Source organism: Periophthalmus magnuspinnatus, chromosome 15 (genome assembly GCF_009829125.3).
Source record: "Periophthalmus magnuspinnatus isolate fPerMag1 chromosome 15, fPerMag1.2.pri, whole genome shotgun sequence".
Taxonomy (NCBI): Eukaryota; Metazoa; Chordata; class Actinopteri; order Gobiiformes; family Gobiidae; genus Periophthalmus; species Periophthalmus magnuspinnatus.
This window is the reverse complement of record NC_047140.1, coordinates 18,105,470-18,122,133: the sequence shown is the minus strand read 5'-3', so window position 1 is coordinate 18,122,133 and position 16,664 is coordinate 18,105,470. Positions and strand designations below refer to the sequence as shown.

At 39.3% G+C, this 16,664-nt stretch overlaps 1 protein-coding gene across 1 annotated transcript in view; it reads right to left on the bottom strand.

Moving 5' to 3' along the window:
* Positions 1-16,664, bottom strand: part of ttc7a (tetratricopeptide repeat domain 7A) — a 69,577-nt gene that overhangs the window by 19,933 nt on the left and 32,980 nt on the right. The window contains exons 16-18 of the mRNA XM_033979763.2: positions 5,189-5,305; positions 3,447-3,568; positions 1,039-1,173 (exon numbers count right to left, since the gene is read on the bottom strand). Of these exons, the coding sequence (XP_033835654.1) occupies positions 1,039-1,173; positions 3,447-3,568; positions 5,189-5,305 (374 nt within the window). The remainder of the gene's footprint in view (positions 1-1,038; positions 1,174-3,446; positions 3,569-5,188; positions 5,306-16,664) is intronic.

The window sequence follows — 16,664 nt, the reverse complement described above, 5'->3', positions numbered from 1 at the left end:
AGGAAGGTCTTGTGAGCTAAATTTGTAGCAGTCCCTGGAGGTTGGCAGACATATTGTGCGTTCAGGAATGGGACAGAAGAATGGACAGAGCACATTAAAACATAATGCCTCCTGCTCCACTGCGCTCCCCGGAGAGTCTAAAACTGAGTGCTTAAGCAGGTCAGCCAACCACATACAAAACAAGGGATCCAGGAGACACAGTGGATCTGCATTAGGCTATGACAACATAATAATATTGAAGGATTATTATTAAAGAGACAGTGTCCTGATGATTACTGATATTATCAACCATATGGACAAAGGACATGTTTACTAAAAATGTGAGAGGGCCCAAGTAGTGCAGTGAATTTAAACAGGGGGTATTATGCAAAATTAACGTTCTGCAGCTGTCGACCATGTTATAATGTTGTTCCCTAATCAAAAACATGTGATCTTTTTTGTTTATTGCACTGCTCCTTCAGATATGATTTACTTTTTTCAATTTTTGTCTGGTCTATATCCTTTGAAAATACCAGATTTATAGATTTCAAATAATAAATCAGATGACATGTACAGACATTTACTGTTACAATTACTCTTACTTGAGTGGGAGTATCTCCAAATACTTACTCTTGACTTCTTAGGCCGCTACTTAGTACTGCTTGAGCAATATTGTTCTGAAGAAATGGCACTCTTTCTTGGGTACAAGTTTTGGCTACTCTTCCTACCTCTGTTTATTAAAATCAACTCTTGTGCAGGGTTATAATATATAATAATTTTTTATTTTTTTTTGTCTGTGTAATCCCTAAGTCATCAAGGTTGCTCCTATCACAAAAAAAACACAATTCTTTTATATTTTGTTTATCTTCATCACAACTATTTTGATATTATCCCACATGGGGCACAGAACACTTACATGTTCTGTGCCCCATGTAACATATACACACACCCAAAAACCAGTAACTGCATTTATATGGCCATTAACTCCATAAATGAAATAATGGAGGGGTTAATGATGCATATGTAAACATAGCCAGTGCTAGTCTTGTGTTGTCTCACCAGCTTGGAGCCAGATGCGCTCGAGGGTGGTCCAGATGTAGGTGGGACCGTGGCGTCTCATGGAGCTCACGTCAGACACTTCAGACAGAGCAGCATCCAGACGGGACACAGCCACAGAGGGTGGGCTCTGCGAACCTGCATGAGAAAACACATTTAACAGTATGTTCACAAGTTTTGGTTTGAATTTGTGTAAAGCAATTGAGTCATCTGTGTTGTTGTTAAAGTGCTCTAGAAATAAGGTTGGATTTGTTATTGCACATTACAATTTGTTTTATCATTCAGGGACCATGCACAAATTAATTAATCCTTCAAAATAAAATATGATTCATACAAAATTTTGCTACTTCTAACCTGTGGTCCCTTTCAGTTAGAAAAAAAAGCATTTTTATCACACTGTCAAATAATAACCTTTTGCACAAGATGAAATATTATAACAACATGGAATGAATATGATGAAGTGAGATTCAGAAGCAGGACCACGCCTCAGCCTCCTTCTGCTCCTCTGCAGCGAACCACAGCTCACCTCAACCGCACCTTCTAATTACCCAGAAGCCCTATTTATTCAAGCCTGTCCCTGTAACACCGTCTGTCTTCGCTCTCTCAACCCCTCCCAGCCAGTGTCTCTTGTTCATCTTTCAGCTCAAAGACTTCACCATCTACAGAAGGGGCCCTGGATCGGCTGGGCTACCCGCCTGATACAGTGCCCCCATCCAGTCTCTACCCAGCCTCCACATCTATTCATATCATCAATAAATCTTTATCGTATACCATTTTTGTGGCGTGGTCCTTGCTAGTGAATATTTTTGTACTTTGTTATGAATAATACTTAAAATTTCTTCTGCATCCTAATACTACTACTGGGTCAGTTTGTCCTCATATCTCATATCTCCTCTGGGTCTTGATGACTTCTCCATAATGTAATTGCCAGTGTTTATTTTTGATGAACAAAAATAGCATAAGTAAATAGTTTATGCTCTGAGAACTCACGATAAGGCATGTTGCTGTATCAATGGGCATGCAAACTCATATGCTCAGATTTGAGTAAGTTCAAACTAGGATGTACAAGAAGCCTCTCTTGGTAGTAATGGAGGTCAACAGTCCCGCCCATCTCTTAGTTTCCAAGTAAAATTCCCATTGATTTTTCCCATTGATTTTTTGCAGTAGAGGCTGAAAGCTAGATGAAGTCTAATCAATTGTGGTAATGAACATAGGACACAATATTTAATTTCCCATATATTTATACACCAGAAAATGTGGTTTAGCCAAGAAGGATTTTTTTTAGGTTTTGTGGACTGAAAATAATCCCGTCATGAATTTAAATTACCACATAACAGGTTAGCCTCTGGTGTGCTTTTAAACTGTTAATATATGAATTTTCAAAGTCAATGGGAAAAATGAAAAGGACATTTATTTCTAGAATGGGAGCAGGTTTTGAGGTTTCCCAGACAGTTGAGCTCCAGACCTTTTTTTTTTTTTTTCTAATACATTAGTTTCTTGAACACAGTATACAAATTCTCATAAATTAAATCCCTTTAAAGGTTCAGAATGCTTTGGGACAGTGAGGAATGAGTCTGCGCCACAGCTCACAGTTAATAGCTTGCTCTGAACTGGAAAAAAAAAAAAAAAATCAGGTACTGTCTCTTTAAATCTGCTGCCACCTCAGTGTCACAGCAAACACTATTTCAGTACGGGTCAAATGTTCAGAAAACAGGCCAACCCACTCTCACCTTCATCATTCATTTATATTCACACAACAACAGTGTAGGACAAAACTTTGTTTAATTTAAACATATTTTTTAAAGTAAGCTTTATATGGGAGCTTTTCCCATGTAAAGGTTTTGAAGTGAAAGAAGGCAATTTCTTCTCTCCATGAGGAAATAATTAGAGATGAGGTCACCAAAAACATGACTGTAGTAGTTAAAAGTAGTAACTTATTAGGTGGTTAAGACTTTTTCCCACTAACCAAAAGGTTATTGGTTAAAATTCCATCACACCCAATGCATATTACCACAATGGCCTTGGGAAATACACTTTTTATATGAACAAATATTTGTCTTGTGTCAATTAAAAAAGCACTACGTAACTTTTTCTGGTGCTGTTATTGCTCTGCATGGAATGTTCCACAGTATGGTATTATTTAAGAGACACCAAGTCACCAGGCCAAGTTGAAGGTCAGATCTGTGAAAAGGTTTTGCAATGTATTTTTGAGCAATAAAAATACCTATGTTAAAATAAATGCAGTATAGATAAGTTTTATACCATACTATAGAACATTCCAGGCAAAGGAAAAACTGTGGACACAAGCAGATGGCAGACTCTTCATGACAACATTTGCACTGTTCAACTTTAGTATTATTAGTAAAATGTCTAAGAGGGATTGCATGCATTTGAATGCCCTGTTTACAAACCTGTGGACCCGTCCTGGAAGTCTGGGAGTGTGAGGAGTTGGATGGAGCGCCTCTGTAGACCAGGAACGGGACTGGCCTCGGGACGATCTGGGACAGGGATACTGCTACTCTCATCTGTCTCACTGTGGAAGAAAAAAACAGATATGTTAAATTTACAGTAGATTTGATAGAAACCTATTAAAGGGTGGATACTACATTGCCTTAAGAAAATATTGTGGATTCAGCGATAAAAATCTCACTTAAAGGAGCACTATGGAACTTTTCAGGAGGGTGGTTTGCCACGTGATTGTCTTCTTTGGATTATTTGACTGAAATGTTCCACAGTATGGCACGACACTTATCTGCCCCTGTCGAGATAAGCAGGTGATGCCATCATGGAAAGGTACATTTAAGATCTGCGGGCAGGCGACCCCACTCATGCTTTTCAATGTATTTTTGAGCAATAAAATCACAAGCAACTGAATAAGTGTAAGATAGATACGTTAAATGCCATATTATGGAACATTCAAGGGGCACGCAATAGCATCTCCAAAGTGAGAAGCGGGCGGAAAACCCCCAACAGAAAAGTTACATAGTGCACCTTTAAATCTGACATTTGCAATAATCTTCTTCACTGATTCCATTTCAAAAACAGCAGAACAAAAACAAAAAATTACTGCCCATATATAAATAAGACCAGCTAGGGTTAAAATGGATTTCTGTTGTTTTTAATTTAACATCAGGTATTAGAGTTTAATATAATGTTCTTTTCATGTCTATATAGACTGGCAATCAAATAAGTAATATGTAAAATTCTGATTCTGAAGCCTTGTGTGTAGAAGGATAATGTGTTGTTATTTTTAGTTTAGTATTTAAATATTAAACTAAAAACAATGTCTATATGTAATATAAATAAATAAAAAAATTTCGCTCACAGGGAGTCAACAGACAAGCAAACAATAAGGCTATGTTTTTGACAAATGAAGATTTAATGACAAGCTAGACAGCTCAAGATACTTAAATTTGCATACAGGTAATTGCCGCTTTAAAATTTTATCTCCATACACACTAAATAAAACATGAATAATATGTAGTACCGGGTTTCGAAAATTGTTATGGTCGCACCACATTTTTTCAAGGCAGCAGCAGAGCAGTTCTTTTACTTTCCAGGGAAGAGATTGTTGGTACATAAACATAAACTACATTGCCCTCTTTGTTATCGTAAACATGCAAGACAACATTTAAGAAGAGCATCAGCTTGATTGAAAGAAGGCACATAAAACCGAACAGCACTAGACTTAAAGTTGCCCGTAAATATTCCGTGAGCTCCAGCCAAGATGAACACATTTGAATTACTGACGCTGTATTTTAAAATTACAGCTGTTTTGGACAGGGATTGGATGCAAAGGAACATCGTATAAACCTGAGTGTGGCACACAGCATTGATGTATTACACTACAGTGACAGTCTGCTCCAATCACTTTATTGAGTCTCAACACACAGGAGCTTGTTTCATGAGCGAGAATAAACCTTAGAAACAACTTACGGTTCTGTATGGAGATTTGACTTTGGGGTATTTAAAAGGGGGGTATTATGCAAAATTTCTTATACAGTCATTCCTTCATGAAAACCATAACTTGAGTTGTGATGTGTTTTATTTATGAGTATGAATCAAAACTCTAAATGCATCGGCTAAGTAGGAGAAATTCTTGATAATATTATCCTCTCTAGAATATAACTCTTAGTTGATTGGCAGCACACACTTGTATCGGCTGTTGTCAAAGCGACTCTGCCAGCGCTGCAACATGTCCTCACAGGTCTGTAGAGCCACAGCCGGACCCAGGACCATCTCCTCCAACTTCACCTTTGTGAACAGCAAACTGCAACACAAACACAAATTTGAAGCTTGAGTGAAGAAGATGTCAGTTTTCACCTTTACCCTAACTCCGCCCACAGTTGACATCATTAACAACCGTGTCTACAGATATTGAGATAAAATGATCTCAACCACTGTCAGATTTGGAAATTAGAAGTGACTTATATATAATTGAAGAACTTTTGTGATATTTGTGAATCCATCTGATACAGTCAGATTGGTCGGAGAGACTGTCCAATCACAGGACAGAATTTGTGCGGAAGCCAAATACAAGCAGAGGGAAACGCCTAAGTGCATGTGTGAATGGGAAAGATGTCTGTGCTTTTCTTTTTACAAGATTTAGTCAGACTTTGATTTCTCTGCCCACTCTACTGTTGTGACACTTCACATAAAGGTGCTACACATATCAGTCTGGCCAGGTCACTAGGATAAAATTATGAAAACTGAATTTGATAATAGAGTATTAAATGTCCTATATTACACAACACTGATTCTTATGAGCTCTAAGCCATGTTATAATGTTGTTACCTCATCACTGACTGATATGTGCACTCTTATGTGAAGTGTCAGAACAGTGGAGTGAGCAGGGAAATCAAAGTCTAACTAAATCTAGTAAAAAGAAAAGCACAGACATATGTCCCATTCGCACATGCACTTAGGCGTTTCCCTCTGCTTGTATTTGGCCAGTCTTTCCGACCAATCTGACTGGATAAGATGGATTCACAAATATCTTTAATTATATATAAGTCACTTCTAATTTCCCATCTGACAGTGATTGAGATCATTTTAATACAACCGGGAAGCAGTCTTTAAAATATTTTAATTTAGCATTAATTTCATCTCAATATCAGACTATAACCTAATCAAGTATCTGTACACGCGCAGATGCTGATGATATCGTTACATAAGAGCTTGTAATTTGAGCCATCAGTCGCAAATAAGTACAAAGCTGTAGGTGGAGTTAGGGGGTAGGTGAAAACTGACATCTTCTGAGCACTCAAGCTTCAAATGCAAGACAATACAGGATTAAGCAAATAATGAAACAACATTGTTATAAATTAACTGCTCAGAAAAATCAACTTTACATTTGATTCCTCCTCCCGCCCCAAAACCAAACTAGAAAACAATTAAAAAGAGACATATTGGGCTTCCAAGCCAGTGTGAATAATGTGAATATTCAGTGTCTGTGTGAAAGTGGAGATAGAGGAGGGGGGTAAGGAGAGAAGGGGGGAGTGGAGTGGTACAGCCCGGCCCCTGTGAGCCTGAAGACGACTGGTTAAGTGATGTGGGAGTCTCTGATGTGAACATGTGTGCACTGTAATGGCCAGAAGGGGCTCTGAGAGGCTGCTCTGTGTCATAGGCATCAGTCATCCATGGAAAAAGAGGAGGGAGAGGAAGGGAGAGGCGGTAAGGGAAAGAGAGAGGAGAGAGAGAGGAGTGAGAGGGAGAAGCGGGAGAAATTAAGGAAAGAGAGAGGGGAAAGGAAGGGAGGGAGTGAGAGAGAGAGAGAGTAAGAGACAGAGAGACAGAGGAGTTACAGCAGGAGAAATACAGAAAGGAAAGGGGAGAGATGGGGGGTGAAAGAGATTAGAGGGGGAGAGAGGGAAAGAGACAGAAGAGAGAGAGAGGGGGTGAGGGAAAGAGAGAGGGAGAAGCAGGAGAAATTAAGGAAGGACAGAGGAGAGAGGAAAGGAGAGAGAGAGGGAGAGGGAGAGGAGCAGGAGAAATGCAGGAATTGGGGGAAAATGGAGGGAGGGTGAGAGAGAGGAGTGAGGGAGGGATTAGAGGGGGAGAGGAAAAGAGATAGAAGGGGAGGAGAGAGGGGAGGAGAGAAGGAAGGAGACAGAAGGGGAGGAGAGAGGGAGAGAGGGAGGGGTGAGGGAGAGAAGAAAGAGGAAGAGGAGAGAGAGGAGACAGGATGGAAAGAGAGAGAATTAGGGAGTAAAGTGAAGAGTGAGTGTGAGAAGAGGGAGGGAAGTGAGGGAGAGAAAGAGGGGAAGTAAAGAAAGAGAAGAGGAGAGAGGGGAGGGGGTGTGAGAAAAAGGAAAGAGGAAAGGGAGAGAGGGATAGGAAGAGAAAAGAAAAAAGAAAGAGGGAGAATAGGAGAAAACTGGATAGACTGCAATGAGGAGTGAGAACCAGGGGGCAGGGGAGAGAGAGAAAAAGAAAGAAGAGAGGGGAGAGAGAAGTAGGGAAAGAAGGGACAGCGAAGAGAGTGAAAAAAGAGAGCGAACAGAATACCGTACTTTGAAGTGAGGATTGAGAGGATGTGATGAGTGATGAGTGGCGGGGAAGGAGAGGGGTAGACTAAGGGATAGAAAAGGGAGAGAGAAGGGAAGAAAGAGAGAGAAAGAAGAGATGAAAGAGGGAGAAAGATAGAAGAGAGAGAATGAGGTATAGAAAATAAAGGGAGAGAGTGAGTGAGAGAGAGAGAGAGAGACGGGGGGAGAGAGAGAGATACATATGAGGCCGTCCACTAACACACTGCTGTTGATGGCTCCTCCAATTATTCTGCACTGGCTGTCAGAAAGGCTGAAGTCAGAGTGAGGGGGAGGGGAGAGAGGCAGCGGGGGAGGAAGAATCTACTAATACATGTCAATTTACCAGCTTCAAAAACAGTCAAGAGAGATAGGGGCAATGCGGTTGGGTTTTCTTGCCTTCTCTATAATTTACAATGTGGTACTGTTTTAAAGGACCCCATGATAAATATTACATCTCTGTATTAAAAACTGCAACTCAAAATGAACTGAATTTGTCTTTACTATCAAAACAAATAAAACAGAACCTTTATATACATAGGGATTTATATAGTGCCTTTCAAGACACCCAAAGTGCTTTACATTGCATTATTAATTCACTCCACACTTGGACGTGGTAAGCTACTACTGTAACCACAGTTGCCCTGGGTGCAGACTGACGGTAGTGAGGATGCCGATCTATGCCATCAACTCACTCACACAACACATTTATAAGAAGTGAAGTGTCTACCTGAGGACACCACAACAGTATGCAGTAGAGTCAATGGTCCTTCACTATAGCACCAGTATTCTCAATGGTTTCCAATTACTAACCAGGTCCAACCCTGTTGAGGTTCAGAGATCATTTAAGGTCAAGTATTCTCAAGGTGGCCACCTGCTTGTCTCCATGGAGAGGTTTTTCCTGGAATGTTCCACAGTATGACAAAGCAATGACGTTTCTATTGGGACAAACAGGAGTATGCTGTCTTTCATAGCCTATAGATTATTATCTTGCATTAAATGTGTAATAAATAATAATGTGTAATAATAGAGAGAGAGAGAGTGAGAGTGAGAGACACAGAGAGCGAGAGAGAGAGGGGAGGTAGATGTGTTGCGATGGAGGATCGATAGAGAGTGAGAGGAGAGAGTATCAGGGGAAAACTCCGGGTGAGGAGTGGCTCATTACAGTGGGTTTGTGAGGAGAGTGAACAGGTCTAAAACAATCTCAGCAGAAATAAATGTGTTCTTGCTTTTCGTGAAATGTTCCATGTGTATGGGATTAAACTTATCTATCAACATGAAGACATGCAGGTAATGCCACCAAGTTAAGTTCAGATCTGTAAAGAGGCAAGCCTGCTCACAGTAGGAATTGCAGGTTTTTTCAGCACTAAATACACCTGTAATCGAATCAATGCAGCATAGATTAGTTTAATGCCATCTTCATGGAGACAAACAGTTAGGGGACCATACACCAGAAAAACAACAAATGTAGTTTATCTTTAACTAGAACTCATTATTTTGATTACACTCTAGCATCTTGTAGCTCCCCCATTTAAAAACACAAGGCCTGAATGAGGGGACTAAACCAGATCTAAAGCGGGAGTTGTCATTGACAGCAGGTGGGCTTGAGAGGGGAGTGTGAATGTGTCTGTAAAGAGGAAGAGACAAAGGTGTGGGAGTTTTCTGACGAGCCGATGACAAGTGCAGTCGAGGGAGGCGGTGTTAAGATCCAGCAGGGGGCAGTGAAGTGTGCACGTGTCATATTAACCAGCGCTTAAACGGTTAATAGCACTGTAATTACAACTGTAATTACAACTGAGATACAAAACCTGACCAGGCATATGTATGTATAGCATACTGTATAGCATTAACTTGTGTGTGAGCTTGCCTCTATACAGATCTGAGCTGTAATTTGCGTCACCTGGTTGTCTCCATGGAGATGAATACATTTAATACCATACTGTGGAACATTCCTGGCAAAGCAATAACATGTTTACAGACATACTGGTATTGAAAAATTGGAAAAACACACATTTATAAACGTAAATACTTAATCAAATCTCAAGCACAATATTTTTTGTATATGCTGCTGCTTTACAATAAAATCAGTGAGCAACATTTCCATGATCACATAAACATGATTGTCCCATACTGTATGTTATAGGTCCGTAAGTCGCTTAAGTGTAAAAGCATAATTGAAATACAGCACGTTTGCCCATCTTCACACCTCCAGCAACAGTGTTTTCCTCAGAACAGCAGGAAAAAAAGATATTTCATGGAGATTACACCACTCCAAACTACAAACACTTTACAAAAGCTGCCATATTCAGCCTCCTGGGAGAAAGCCAGTCAGCACACACTCTGGGCTGGTAGATACAAGAAAAACATGTAAAAAAAAAATAAAAAATGGAGACAACAAGGACACAATTCTGTGCCACGATGATACCACAAGTCCCAAAGATCTAAACCTGGTCTAAAACAGGACTACACTACACTTTATTCAAGACCATAGAATCTAGTCTGCGACAAGACCAGGTGAGCAAAGTTTTAACTGAATAGTTTTAAATTTCAATTAGCCAGATTTAAAACAAAGATGAAAATCAAGGATAAATCTTTTAAAATAAATTAATTTCAATATGTTGATTATTTTACACAAACAAGGTCTACAGAGACAGAACAGGTCTAAATGAGAGGGGCTCAGTGCTCCCCAATCTGAAAGTTAAAAGAAGTTCATTTTCAGCTCCAAGCTGTGCATACTGTTGTTGTGTCCTTGGGCAAGACACACAATCTGGTTGAGTGAGTAGTGATAGTCAAATATTAATATATCTACATATTTACACCCTCTCTCTCTCTCTGTATATATATATATATATATATATATATATATATATATATATATATATATATATATATATATATATATATATATAATATATATATATATATATATATATATATATATATATATATATATATATATATATATATATATATATATATATATATATATATATATATATATATATATATACATTTATACAAATACACACACACCAGTGTGTCAATCAATCAGTTAAAGTTGCGGTGGAAAGACAATAATAACCTATTAATAAAATTGACTGTGATACTTACAATACTTTTGTTTAGTATTGAATTTCAACAATCACTGGTATCATCCATCAGCACATACAATTACCAGGTGCGGAGTGAATCAACAATTACTATAAATAAGGTAGTAATGTGCAATTCAAATGTAAGACAATATTATTATGATATCAGGTTTAAGTCAGGTTTATACCAGATTTAAACAGGGGCAAGAACAAAACCTCTTAAAGTTAATTGTGTACTATTCCCATTCATATATTTTGACTGCCATTTCAAAGCCAAGAATTTCCTATTATATTGTACATGTCTTATGCAATCCGTCATATATCACTGCTCGCTCAGAGTGGAGAGAGAGTGAGTGCACCAGTGTAAACTCCATATAAAAATAGCCAATAACGTTCCCTACATCTCCAGCATTACTCACTGCGCACACCCACACGCAGACGCCACAGCACACACTTGGACCGAGAGATTAGCAACACAAGCCTGCACAGACTTTGAGAGCTTTGGGAGTGAAGACCGTATAAGCCGTGCATGTCGACACACACAAGTCTAAAGCTGCAGCCTCCCGTTAGATGCATGCAGAATCAAAGGCTAGGATTAATCATTCTCTTTAGTACAAACTGCAAGACCACAATCAGCGGTATCTCTCACAAGTAACCATCCCCCAACTGACCAGCAATCTGATTTGGGAAGAGAACAAATCAGAGTTAAATCAAGACTAAACCAAGACTAAACCAGGAATAAACCAGGATTAAACAAAGACTAAACCAGGAATAAACAAAGACTAAACCAGGGATAAACTAGGAATAAACAAGGACTAAATCAGGAATAGACCAAGATTAAACCAGGAATAAACCCAGAATAATCCAGGAATAATCAGCACTAAACCAGCACTAAACAAGGACAAAACTAGGGCTAAACCAGGAATAAACTAGGATTAAACCATGAATAAAACCAGAATAACCCAGGACTAAACCAGCACTAAACCAGGACGAAACCTGGGCTAAACCAGGAATAAACTAGGATTAAACCAGGTCTAAACCAAGTCTACAACAGGACTAAAGCTTTTCTACCTCAGGACTAAACCAGGACTAACTGGAATGAAACTAGGTAAAACAACTTTAAATAAGGACTGTGATTCAAAACTGGGGCTGTAATGAATATATAGTAGGTCTAAACCAGGTCTAAACACAAGACTAAAATTAGACTAAAACAGCAAATAGAAATAAGGTAAATCTAAAAAGGGACCACTGTAAATCTGATGTACAGTAGGATCAAACAAAGACTACACTAGAACTAAGACGAGGCAAAAACTGTTTCAATAAGCTTACCCATAATATTATTTCTAAATAAGGTCCAAACCAGAACGAGGAATACAATTATGAAAGCAGGACTAAACTAGGGCTAATTAATAACAATAACTAGATAAAACCAGCTTTTATTGGGAACCTCTTTCTCTCAAACACATAACCCTCCCCCATTGAGCTAAACATGCAGTATCCATCCACACATCTCCTCACTCGATCTGTGCAGAGGATCCCGGCTCACAGAGAGAAAAAATAAAGAAGCAAAGTACACGATAAATGTGATTGCAAGTCAAATCATGTGCCTCAGTGACATTTCTGCCAACCATGAAATACATATGATAGCGACACAGAAATCAACAACTGGGAGATTTTCAGTACCAATGCTTTATCAATACCAGATGTTTTATAAAGTAAAAGTACTTTTTTCTCCCAATACTGGTATTTGTGTACTTCATGCATTAAGTTGCATTATATAAAATCATAATTATCATGTCATAATGTCAATTCCTACTCAAAAATATTCCTCATTTTCTTTGGTCATCTTGAATTTATTCACATTAGTTTATAATCCAGTAGAAACGTGTCTGTTCTGTGTATTTATTGGCTAACTGCTGGGGATATATAAAGCCAAGGTATCAATGTTATTTTTTTGATAGCAGTAACACGCCAGTCAGTGCCAAAAAAGTACCCAGTTCCCAGCCCTAACCAAGACTGAGCAGAAGAGAAGCTTGGATGGCACTCCAGCTGTCTTCTCACACTAATACTAATACTAATACTAATTCTCATTCTGAATTCCAGTCCTTATCAATTAAAATTGTAATGAAAAAGCCAATATAACACCAAGAAAAAACAAAACCACAACAAATCCAAGTCTAAACTGATTGCACCTGCGCATGGATAAATGCAAAGAGCAATGGTTTATCTTTTCAAATGTGTAATTAGATTGAAATGAGAATCACTATGAGAAACATATATACACACAACTACATTGTGAATAAACAAGGTTTTAACTAGGACTAGGATGAGACCAGGACCATCTCAAAACAACAGTATCAGTAAAACTGTGTAGTGTCGCCTTAAGAAATAGGAAGATAAACAGAGGAAGAGCGGAGGATGTGAGAGAAAGGAAGTAGGAAGAGAGCATGCTACAGTGAGCTGAGATGTGGAGACACAAGCTAACAGGAATCACACACATGCACTCACACAAACGCACAAGTGTGAAGAGTGCAGAACATTACAACTGAGGAGAGAGATACTGACTAAAACAACATTTTAGGGCTGTGCAATTATTCAAATTTAACTGAGATCAAGATTCAATTATATTTAATTGTTAATAGTCAGCTTGAGCTTTTAATAAACAGGTTTACAGATCTACTTTGTCAGTAAGAGCAGGTGATTTGGAGTCAAGTTCAGACTTTGCAGGAAGAAATTTGATTTGAGTCTCTATTCTTTATGTTCAGAGGACAAATTGATACTAAAACTAATACCGGAACTAGAAACTCATTTGAGCAATTGCTTGTATTGATACTGCAAAAAATCACAGGACAAAATGTGATCCTGTTTAATATGCCTTTGACCTTTATCAGAACAGAATGAAAATTATATTCTATTACTAAAAAAGGAGCATTATTTATCTTCATTGTGGTATCGTAATCGGTATCAAGTATTGAGTAAATTCCTTAGTGTCAAAATTTGAAATTTTAGTATCATAACAACACTAATATTGACATCCATTCAAAAAATTTGCTAAAATATGTGTGTATATTTGTGGCTAGAAAAATTGCAGAGCAATTATAATATTTTGGCTGTTTTGGCCATGGTCAGCCTGGTCACTGGTTTTACATTCTCTATTCTAATCCTATATTCTATAGTTATACTGGGTATAGGTCTTTGCTGGAGTGGCCCTCTTAATCAGACCCTGACAATATCACTTGGGTCAAAAGCACTCTTGATCCCTGCTATTGAGACTAGACCAATCACTACAAGATGCTAAATTGCTCTTTAAGTCAATACAAACATGTTATCAGTGGACAGCTATCGGCTAACTAATGGGAGCAACCTTACAACCCTTGTTTAGACTTGTGTCCTAATATTTACTGCTGGGCCACTGTTGAACCATGATGAGAAGGCTAATAGGAGCAAGTCTAGTATTTACTCATCGGCGTTCAATCCCCATAGAGATAGGCAGAGCTAAAGGGAGGACGCGCTATGCTAGCAGAGAGGGTCAGAGGTCGTATTGGCTGTAAAAATGCTCCAGTGACCAGCCAGGTGCCAACAAGCAAGATATAATTACAAAGATGACTCATTTCAGTTTAGCTTCCTGTAAGCCCATACAAGGTTACTTTATATTTCATTAAAGGTACAGAATGTAAGTTTTCTGGTGGGAAATGTTCCACGGTATGGCATAATTGATCTTGCATATATTCAATTAAAAGTGTTTTATTACTAACAAATACCTTGTGCTGAATTTTGTTCAACAGAAACAATTCAATCAATATTTTTTTCTAGCTGGTTTTATTTGTATATTTTTGTTTGCTCAAACTATGAATGTGTTAAAAATAAACTCCTCACCCTTTTCAGCAGGTCTCAGATAATACAAAAAAAATACTTTTCAGTCCAGGGTTTCCATAAAATGAAAAGTTATTTTGTTGTTAGCAGATTACAATGTATTATCTAAATAATTGCTGCCTGTGCAATTTATTGTATTTGATATCAGTATTATGCACAAGCAATGAAAGGTTTTTACAAGGATGGGCATCAGGTTTAAAAATCTGTCACAACACATTCAAGTCACTGCACCATAGAGGACTACCAGGATAAAGCTATAAGTGCCACATTACAGCACATGATTTAAAGGGCTACAGGAGCATAAACTAATACAAGAATCCTATGCTTTTCAAAATATGTTTGTAGAGGTCTAAACTACAGCTACAACTCTATTTTGTCTATAAAAAAGAAACGACATGTTAATATCAAAATACCTGCACAGCCCTAGTTTTCAAATCATCTTTACGATTGTTTTCTGTTAAACATGCATCTAAATATATACCCCGCTTAGCCTGCTCCTTAACAACAGTTTGGTAACAACAACCAAAGCCTCTCTGCTCATATGACCTCATGGTTACTGGGGCGATGGGGATTCCTGGCGCAGCGAGCTCTCTGATTGGTCAAGAGCTGGAAAAGGAGCTCTTAAATGGGTCAAAGCAGTCAAGTGTCTCTATGGAGGAGTGTGATTGTGCATGTACCCGGTGAGCGCAGACACATTGGTACAAACAGCACTGAGCTCTGAAGCTAAATCACAAAGCATCAGCAGTAGCACTGGTGTTGTCCTTGCATCCGCCCACAGTCTCAGATTTCTGCAACCTCCTGTCCTCACATTTAGTATTTCGTCAATTTGCTTGTTTTTCTGCATTTTCATCATTCTCTCTCTCCTATCTCTCCTGCTCTATCCTTCCATCCATCCCTCTACCAATTCCCCTCTCGTTCTCTTCAGACTCTCTCTCCTTCTGTCTCCCCCATCAGTCCCTTGTACTCTGTCTCTCCTCTTTTATCCCTCCATCTCTCCCTCCCTCTATGCATCCTTTCCTCTGTCCTCTCTCTTCCTCCCTGCATCCACCACTCCATCTGTAACTCTATCCTTCTGTCTCCCGTTCTCCATCTGTCTTCCTCCCCTCCCTCACTTCCTCTCTAAATCTATCTCTTGCCTCTCTCTCTCTCTCTCTCCCAAAATCTTTACCCAACTCCTCCTCTATCACTTCTATCCCTCCCTCCGTCCCCTACTCCTTCTGGTCCTCCTCTCCACCCCTCAATAATTTCAACCCTCCTCTTTCGCCTTGTCTATACCTCCTCTCCCTTCTCCTGTCACTGTCACTCTCTCCCTTGCCTTCTGTCTTCTTCCCTCCATCGCTCTCTCTCTCGGTCCATCCCTTGGTCCCACTCTTTCTCCTTGAGTCTTGCTCACCTGCTCCTTCTGTCTACCTCCCTACATACATCCCTCATTCTCTCACTTTCTTCCCTCTTCCTCTAACTTCTCTGCTCCTCCATCTCTTCTTCAGTTTTCCTGCTCTCTCTCTTCTTCAATCTCTCTCCCTCCGACTTTCCCCTTGAGTCACCTTAACTCTCTCTCCTTCTGTCTTCTTCCTTCTCTTCCCCTCTCCTTCCCTCCGTCTCTCTCTTTCTCCCTCACTCCGTCCTTCAGTCTTCCTCCCTGCATATATCCCTCTCTCTCCCTTTCCTTCTGGCTTCCTTCCTTTTTTCCTCTCTCTATCTTCACACCTCCTTCTCTTCTCTATTTCTCTCTCCTTGAGTCACCCTAACTCTTGCTCCTTTGCTATTTGTCTTCCTCCTTCTCTTCCTCTCTCTATTTATCCCTCCCTCCCTGTCTCCCTCACACTATCTCTAACCCTCTCTCTCCTCCTCTCTTCCTCAGTCCTTCCCACCTCCACTCACCCTCTCTTTCTGTCTTATTCATCACTTATCTCTACCTCTCTCTCTCCTCATGCTCCTTATTCCTCCCTGTGTCTACTCTGTCCTCCACTCTCTCTCCTTCTGTCCTTCACTCTCTTTCTCTCTCCACTCCTTCTGTCTTCATCTTTCACTTCTTATGAACATATATCTCTCACTCTCTCTGACCTCCTCCATCTCCCTCGGTCTCCCTCTCATCTTCCTCTCCCTCCCCTTCTCTCTCATTTCCAACCTCCTTCTGTCTTTA